Source organism: Protobothrops mucrosquamatus, unplaced genomic scaffold, assembly GCF_001527695.2.
Source record: "Protobothrops mucrosquamatus isolate PMUCROS unplaced genomic scaffold, P.Mucros_1.0 scaffold687, whole genome shotgun sequence".
In the NCBI taxonomy this organism is placed as follows: domain Eukaryota; kingdom Metazoa; phylum Chordata; class Lepidosauria; order Squamata; family Viperidae; genus Protobothrops; species Protobothrops mucrosquamatus.
Genome location: NW_015386973.1, coordinates 524,018 through 533,195, shown reverse-complemented (window position 1 = coordinate 533,195; position 9,178 = coordinate 524,018). Strand labels below are relative to the sequence as shown.

At 34.7% G+C, this 9,178-nt stretch overlaps 1 protein-coding gene across 1 annotated transcript in view; it reads left to right on the top strand.

The window, feature by feature from the left end:
* The first annotated feature begins 2,696 nt into the window (after window positions 1-2,696).
* Window positions 2,697-9,178, top strand: part of LOC107289407 (sodium-coupled monocarboxylate transporter 1-like) — a 36,482-nt gene continuing 30,000 nt past the window's right edge. Inside the window, exons 1-5 of the mRNA XM_015818162.2 lie at window positions 2,697-3,023; window positions 4,438-4,503; window positions 5,147-5,198; window positions 5,885-5,952; window positions 6,582-6,736. Of these exons, the coding sequence (XP_015673648.2) occupies window positions 2,736-3,023; window positions 4,438-4,503; window positions 5,147-5,198; window positions 5,885-5,952; window positions 6,582-6,736 (629 nt within the window). The 5' untranslated portion in view covers window positions 2,697-2,735. The remainder of the gene's footprint in view (window positions 3,024-4,437; window positions 4,504-5,146; window positions 5,199-5,884; window positions 5,953-6,581; window positions 6,737-9,178) is intronic.

The window sequence follows — 9,178 nt, the reverse complement described above, 5'->3', positions numbered from 1 at the left end:
TGTTATGTCCATCTTTGTTTTAACTGTTTTATAAATAAAAAACTTTAAAAAAAAGAAAAAAAAGAAAATGGAGGATTTGGGTTGCCGGAATGGGTGTTGTATTATCAAGCATCTGTCTTAACATGGGTGAAAGAATGGATAATGCTTAGAAATAAAAGGTTGTTATATTTAGAGGGGCATGATTTACAATTGGGTTGGCACGCTTTCTTATGGTATGGAAAAAACAGAATTCATAAGTATTTCCAAAACCATTATATAAAAAATGCCTTGTTAATAGTATGAGAAAAAATCAAAGCGAAAATATACTTTAAAATTCCAGGGTGACTATCAACGATGGAGGCATTTGTACATCCGAACTTGGTAGATTTTGAAAAAATATGGGCATATAGAGATATTCTAAATATTGATGAGAATTTAAAATCTAAACAAGAATTGGAAAATCAGGGGATCAACCTGTCATGGTGAGAATATTTACAGATGCAAAATAGATATGAAAAGGACATGAAAATGTATGAATTCTATAAAGAACAAACTGTATTTGATAAGATTTTGTTAACCTCAGATGAGAAATTAAGAAAATGTATAATTTTTTGTTAATTTTAGAAATGGAAAGTGAACAAGTTAAAGGAAAGATGGGCAAAAAACTTTGGCTACAATATAGAACTAGAAAAGTGGCAAAAGCGATGGGAGAGAAATTACAAATTAACAATGTCAACTTCATATAAAGAAAAGTTATATAAATGTTTTATAGATGGCACTTGCCACCAGCAAGATTAGCAAAAATGTTTAAAAATATGTCAGATAGATGTTGGAAATGTAAGTACAACTCAGGCATGTACTATCACATTTGGTAGATATGTGGCAAAGCAAAGGCTTATTGGAAAAAGGTATATGCGTGGTTAGAAAAAATATTAGGTGAACATGTTGATTTTAAGCCTGAACTTTTCTTATTAGGTATAATGCCTGAAAAGATTAATAAGCAAAGTCTATATTTGATTTTACACGTCACCACAGCAGCGAGAATAATCTTTGCGCAATATTGGAAGAATGAGAGGAAGAAATAATCAGAAAAATATTGGAATGCGCAGAGATGGACAGATTAACCATGAGATTGAAAGATAAAGAAGACACAGATTACTACCAAATTTGGGACTTACTTTATTGTTGGCTAGAGGAAAGAATGAAGGATTAGGAATTGAATATGTATTAGCATAGCTGAGCTCAGACTGCTCGTTGGTTGAAAAATTAGATTTTACACTTCCTTTACACTTCATGAAAGATTATAATCTAAATTCCTAAGGATATTCCAGGTAGCTCCTTCTGTTCCAAATGTAGTATTAAGGAGAGATGCAGAACCATCTAAAGTTAAAACAGGTGCATGGACTCGTCTCCTAGTTACTCTACTTTCTCACAGATTTGAGTTTTTTGCTTATTGAGGAGAGTTACAAATCAATATAGTTCAGAACAACCTTACAAAAACTTCAACACACTTCCAGGGAGGCATTCCTAATGATGGGCTATAAGCATGGACTCAACACATTTGAACAATGTGTCTAAGATTTGGAAGCCCAACAGGACTAGTCTGTTCTACCTTAAGTATGTTTTTCTAAGCAGTCAAGCCCTTATTTAAAGTCAGTGCAATACTTACATCACATAACTGTTTCCAAATTCCAAAGAACACTAACTTTAGCATACTTCAATGCAGCATTTTGAATGGCTGATACAAAAAAGTTCCTTATGAGCTGAGACTGTGCCCATTAAATAAAATTTGTTTTGAAGATTTTGTATCTGAAAATGGAAAATAATTTTCTATTGTTTTAAAAGAACTTTAAGCAAAATTTAAACGCATGGCAGCCAACACTTGGGGGAAGAAAGCCTTTTTTAAGTAATACAAAAATAACTTTTTTTCTATAGTTTCACTATGGTTTAAAAAAGGTCTAGAATAGAATAGAATATCTTTATTGTCATTGTGTAACTCACAAGGAAATTAAGAATACATGGGAGAAGAAGCATTTGAGAAACAGATATATTTCCAGCTGAAATGTATTTCTGGATAATACTTGAGTATCAGAAAATCTGTCTGGTTCACAACTCCTTCCAAAAGCTGCCTATTTTGCAAAGTCTTGGCAAAGAAAAAAAAACAGTATAAAGAAAAAAACACACAAATATCAAAGACAAACACATGGGATTAAGAGGGAAAGCGTTAGATGGAAAAAGCTGTTCAGCTCAGCTGGGAATGCGGGATGAAAAAAGGAGGGCAATCTGATAAAGAGAAAAGGTGGGCACGAGAAAACCCCGATGTAGGAGGGAATGCCTACAAACAACGGGAGAAGCGGGTCGAAAAGCGCAGCAAAGTGGGAAAACGGCCCCGTGCGCCGCTCTCCAGGCTCCGCGAGCGCTTCTAAGCAATGGGGCGCGGAGGCCTGGTCTGGACGGTTGGCAGCGCGTGGCTTCTCGGGCGCGCAGCTAGGAGGGCTTGCTTTGGGTTTCGGCTGTGGAAGGAAAGCAGGCCTTCAGAGTGGCGAGCCGACCTTAAACCACCCGAGAGGTGCTGTATTTGCGGCCACAGCTTCGCAAGGGAAGATTCTGTGCCACCTTTCTTCTAGTTGGCCCAGACTATTGCTTGCCCTCGAGCGGGTCGAATTATCATGACGGCGACCAGCTCTCAGTCCGATGTTGGCGCTGACATACTGAGTCAACGTTTCACCACCCTGGACTATGTCATCTTTTCCACAATGTTGCTTTTGTCGGCGGTAGTCGGCGTATTCTACGCCTTCGAGGGAGTCCTAAAATCTCACAAGGACTTTCTGATGGCGGACCACAATCTAAGTTTTTTGCCTGTGGCATTTTCCCTCGCGACTAGCTATATGTCGGCCTTGACAGTGTTGGGAACTCCGGCCGAAGTCTATCGCTTCGGAAGTGTTTTTCTCCTCTTTGCTTTTTCGTACGCCATCATGGTGGTGATCACTGCTGAAGTGTTCCTACCCGTCTTCTATCGACTGGGACTCACCAGCGTTTACGAGGTAGGAAAGCAGCCGTACCTACCTACGCCATGGCAAGCTAAAATTTACACCACACGTTACGTCATAATTCTATACAGTCTATTTTAATGTTAAAACCTTTCCAGTGTTTTCCTGGACCGGGATGTGTAGCTTAAGATTTCGCTTGGATAATGAAATGGGCGGCATAATAATAAATACAGACTTCTATTTCTTCTCTGACTTAGCAAGAGCTTGTCCATCTAATGTTCATATTGAAATTGCACGGAGGTTTTAATTTCTGAATCTTTCTTGGATTTCAACCAGTGGTTTATATTAAACTTACAAATGACGAAATGCAAAACATTTCCACGTGTTGGCCATTGGGGCAACTCTGTGTTAATTGCAATTCAGAATTGCAAGCGGTAATAATTTAAACTTCTCGGCCCTTTTTTCAATTCTGTTAAAAATAAATTAACTAACCATTGGTACAACTTAGGTATTTAATAAATTAATAATGCTAAAAGAATAAACTGTTCTCAGTTATCTTAGAACAATTTAATTTGCTGATTTCTCTTAAAATAGGTCTTTCAATTTTTGTTCCAAAAGTATAACTTATCAAGATTCCCTAAAAAAGAGATGCCTTCTAAAATGGGAGCAGTATATACTATGGATATATTATCAATTTCCTTTCCCCAACTGTCTCCTTTTATTTTTTAGTTATCTCTGTTTATGGGAATAAAATGTGATCTTTTCATGTGGCTCCCCATTCTAAAGAAAAATAGAAACCAATACTTGATTCTAACCCATACCAACCTTTAGAATCATAAGAGTGGAAGAATTAGCATGGTATATGCAGTACAATGCAGTGAGCCATGCGCAGATCTGTACGCTCTTTTAATTGGAATCTTCCTGTAATTTAAATTTGTTTTTATGTCTTGCACTCTGAAATGAAGGAGAACAGATTCTCATTCACCCTTTAACGTACCATATTCTCCACTCTCATCAAGTATGATGTCCAGAAGAGGACATTGTACTCTGATCACAGCAGAATAAAATGGGACTATACTTATTTGCCGCAATTTGGAAAGTGTATTCTTTTGTTGGTGCATCTTAAAGTTGTTTTTGACTTTTTTTCTGTACTCATGTTACACTGCAGTCATTTTCTGCTTATAGTCATTATTCCAATATATTTTTCACAAGTACCAATATCACGGTATCACCCTTCCTCAAGATACTTCCATTGTAATCTGCAACTATTCAGAAAATGTTTGACACTTCACAAGCAAATTCCTTTTCTTCCTCTGTTGAATTCCCTGAAAAATTTGTGTTAACTCTTACGCTGGCTTTCTTGTTAAAATTTGGGCATTCAAACTTCTTTGCTCTTTTCTTTCTGTACATTGCATTTTTCTATACATAAGCACATTTATTTTGTTTTAATAACTTACCTCTCTTGCAGTACTTGGAACTTCGGTATAACAAGTATATGCGTATTCTTGGAACAATGATTTTTATAATACTAACGGCAAGTAGAAACACAGAATATTATTGATTATCTTTAAACCTTATTTAAAGTATCATAAACAGTAGTTTTTAAATGCAGTGTTACTTACTGCAAATAATATATAAATTTGGTATTGTAAATGGTATGTTCCTGGTTTAAAATTAAATTGGCTTTTAATGAGTTAATTTATAAAGGGTTATTATTTATAAGGAAAAGTATATTCCATATATTCTCTGTCATATATAAAAAGTATGGAAACGGGGCACTAAATGTATATTGAAAATACGGTAATAAATTTTCTGTTACTATTTGTTCTTAGTAGAACTTGTTCATAAGTCATCATATAAGATGGTTTCTCCTTTTACTTGATCTGAAACATTTTAACCACCCTATTGTACTCTTTGGGTACAGAGAATTTATTATAAAAAAATCAGGTATAAAAATAACAGTTGCATAGCGAAAAATACAAAGCTCTAATGGGATCTTACAATCTGGTTTTTCTTCTCATCTTGAACTCGTATTATACTGGTCAAAACTAATTTTTATTACAGTAAATTTACATAATAGTTCTTATTTCATATTATATTCAGTATAAATTAACATAAATAAATATTTATGAGGATACCCATGTGCTCATGCTTCTTTCTTTCTGTTATTTCTGCAGATATTATACACCAGCATTGTTATATATTCTCCATCACTGGCTTTGAATAAAGGTACTGTGAACATTTATATCCTCTAGGACATAACGTTCTAACACAGAAAAAGCTGCATAACCTAGAGCCAAACTTTATTGAGTTTGGAACAAAGAAAAGGATGACTACATAAACAAAACATAGTATCATTAAATAATTACTGCAGGAAAGTCTGAATGTGTCTAATTCACATTCACTGCCCTACTTTTAAGTCTAATTCTTCTGAAGGTAATTTTGTCTTCCTGTGATTTATTATAAAAAAACTTGTTGAGGAAAAGATTTCCAATTAGTTCATTGTTTAATTGATTTTTGTGTAAATTTTCTGTTCTTAGTTTGGGGTTAAATAATCACAGGTTATTCTTTTCACTCTGGCACACCTCTCCCTGCTCTTCTCCCTTTTCACAGATATTTGCTTACAGTCTCTCAAAATAACGAAGTCTTCTGAGAACGAGGACTGAAGATAAATTTGCCTTTCACTTACATAGCAAAGTCTGTGCTTGAGACAAAGATGTGTACTCAGCTGAGACACTAGCTGTGTGCCTATGGGCTGTCTGTTAATTAAGAGGTTTTCAATCTATGTGTGTACTATATACACTATAATTTATGGGTTTTTTGTGTACTTCTGATTAGCTTTTCTTTAATTAATTTAAATATATTTCTTCTGTGCTATCCTAGAAATATTTCAAAAACAATGTCTTTTTTTTCAGTTACAGGATTTCAGTTGTGGGGATCAGTAATAGCAACAGGATTAATCTGCACCTTCTACTGCTCAGTAGTATGTTAATAAATCTCTATAATTCACATTTTGTAAATTATTAGTAAAGCAATCCAAGTTAGATTTAATATATGTTTTCCCTATTCTCTTATCCAGTACTTTCAAACATGCAAGCATATGGAATTTCATGTTTACAGTCTTAAATTGCAGAAAACTCATCTTTCTTAGATTCTTCAGAGTTAAGTTAAAAAACTGCTTTTAAGGACCTGGCCTTCTCACCATGTAAAAATTTCTGTATTATATAAAAAACAATCTATAGACAAATATTTGTAATATTGTAATATAGCCTAATTAAAGAAAAAAGGCTCCCAAAAGAATATCACGAGTACAGCAGCTCCTAGTTGTTTTCAGAAAAGAAGCTGATATTATTTAAAATATGAATATTAATTTATTCATTTGAAACAAATCTGAATACTAGAATATAAAAGAAAGCTCAACTTTTTAAAATTTTCTTTTTTAAAGGCAAATGAATGTATACATGATCTATGCCAATATTTTTATATTTAGTGGGTAATTTGTGCAAAAAATGAAAACATTTGTCATTGAAACATGTCTTTGTCAGATTTTATATGCATGTTTATATAGGCAGAACATATATTTTACTATATGTAATATCTGTTTTCAACTAGGGTGGCCTAAAGGCAGTAGTCTGGGCAGATGTTTTCCAATATATACTGATGATAATTGGGCTTGGAGTAGTGTTTGCAAAGGCTGTGATAATTAAAGGAGGATTTGGCCCTATTCTAGATGATGCTTATCAGGGAGGAAGACTAAACATTTGGGAGTAAGTATTCTTTTGCATAGAAAGTAATAAAAATGCAACTTTTTATTAAAACTATTAAAGTTTTTTTTAAGTTTATGAATGCATATTTGAACAGGTGGACAACTGATATGAATCTAAATAATTTTTAAATAGCAAATTAACAAGCTATTTAATAATAATAATAATAATAATAATAATAATAATAATATAGTTGATAGATTAACAACAGATCTCACTTCCCCCCCCCACCCTCCCTCCCCATCTGTAATTGGATCGTGGCATATGCTGGTATTTATTTATGTTTTTAGGATATCTATACTGTATATATCTTTTACGATTGTAAGCCACCCAGAGTTGCCCTGTGCTACGGTGGGTGGCCATTAAACTTTATAAATAAATAAATAATAAACATTTTGTATTAATACAAGTTACTATAACAAGCTGATTTGGGTTCTTTTTAAAGAACAGTCATTTATATTATATCTAAACAGAAATATTCTCTCTTAGGAGCTTACTATCATCTTTTTAAAGTGACTTCTAAAGGCTTGTCTCTTCACCTTAATCTTCTATATATATGAATGCCAGATTAAATTAGAGAGTCGTCTTTCTTTTTAGTGATAACCATTTGTATTAAAAGAAATAAAAGATACCCTTGAATAACAATGTAACTTAGGAAGAAAAGCTTCTATCTTGTTTAGACTATCTGTATACCTACAATAAAAAGTTATCAAAGTAAAATATTTTTACTATCCTAATAAATTTAATAAGGTTGACCAGGAGGTAGGAATTTTTGTTGGTCTGTATGAATCATAGCAACAGGATTCTCTTCTTTTGAAATTTAAAAAGTAAAATTTCTAAATAATGGTGACAGTAATGCCAAAGCAGTAATTGTACAAAAATTCTAAATCCTTGCCACTGTCGTTTCATGATGAGATGTGATTGACTCAGATGATTCTCACAATATGTTGACATAATTATAGCCCATGAAATGCCAGTCACCATTTGTAGGTAGTCCTTCAGAGAAAACGTTCTTCCCCAACAGTTTTCAGACTGTATCATGTGTCTTAATTGTGTGCTAAGTTCAGAAATTAGTCTTCTCTGCCACCTTTTCCAGAAAGCCATAAGAAATATTTTTTTGCCAATGCATAGTCCTCCACTTTTCCTTGTTTAAGCCAACTAATATTTTCTCCAACTTGCAATGAGAGAGAAAAAAAATGGCAACTATTTGGAGTTCCATACCTTTCTTTATGGAATGGAATATTTTGTAGTATTGTAATATGTTATAGGCAAAATAGGAGCTTGTTCTAGATCAGGGGTGTCAAACTGCCGGCCCGTGGGGAAAAAGCTCCGATATGTTGCGTGACGTCTGCTCACATGACAACATGACAACATGAGAAATGTCACTTGTAAGACTGACTTTTTAAAATAATAATAATAATAATAATAATAATAATAATAATAATAATAATAATAATAATAATAATAATAATAAAATAAAAAAAAAAACTTGGAAGGGACCCTGGAGGTCATCTAGTCCAACTCCCTGCTCAGGCAGGAAACCCTATACCATTTCAGACAAATGACTGTCCAGTCTCTTTTTAAAAACTTCCAGTGTTGGAGTATTCACTGCTTCTGGAAGTAGGTTGTTCCACTGATTAAGTGTTCTAACTGTCAGAAAATTTCTCCTTAGTTCTAGGTTACTTCTCTCTTTGGTTAGTATCCATCTGTTGCTTCTTGTCCTGCCTTCAAGTGCTTTGGAGAATAGCTTGACTCCCTCTTCTTTGTGGCAGCCCCTGAGATATTGGAACACTGCTATCATGTCACCCCTTGTCCTTCTCTTCATTAGACTAGACATACCCAATTCCAGCAACCGTTCCTTATATGTTTTAGCCTCCAGTCCCCTAATCTTTGTTGCTCTTCTCTGTACTCTTTTTAGAGTCTCAACATCTTTTTTACATTGTGGTGACCAAAACTGGAGGCAGCATTCCAAGTGTGGCCTTACCAAAGTATTGTTAAGTGGTATTAACACTTCACATGATCTTGATTCTATCACTCTGTTAATGCAGCCTAGCACTGTGTTGGCTTTTTTGGTAGCTGCAGCACGCTACTGGCTCATATTTGAGTCATTGTCCACTAGGACTCCAAGATCCCTCTCACAGTTGCTATATTGAGCAAGGTACCACCTATACTATACCTGTGCATTTGGTTTCTCTTGCCTAAATATAGAGTCTTACTTTTTCACCATTGAATTTCATTTTGTTAGATACCGCCAGGGCTTTTTTTCAGCCGGAACGCGGCGGAACCGCGTTCCGGCACCTTTTTCCGGGCCGGCCGCACCGGAAATAGCCCCTCCCACACCGGAAATAGCCCCTCCCAAATTTTACTTGCATTCCTGTTCTCTAAAGGGGCGGTCCTAGGGTTTGATGAGGGCGTGGCCAGGTTTGAGTTCCGCCACCTTTTCTC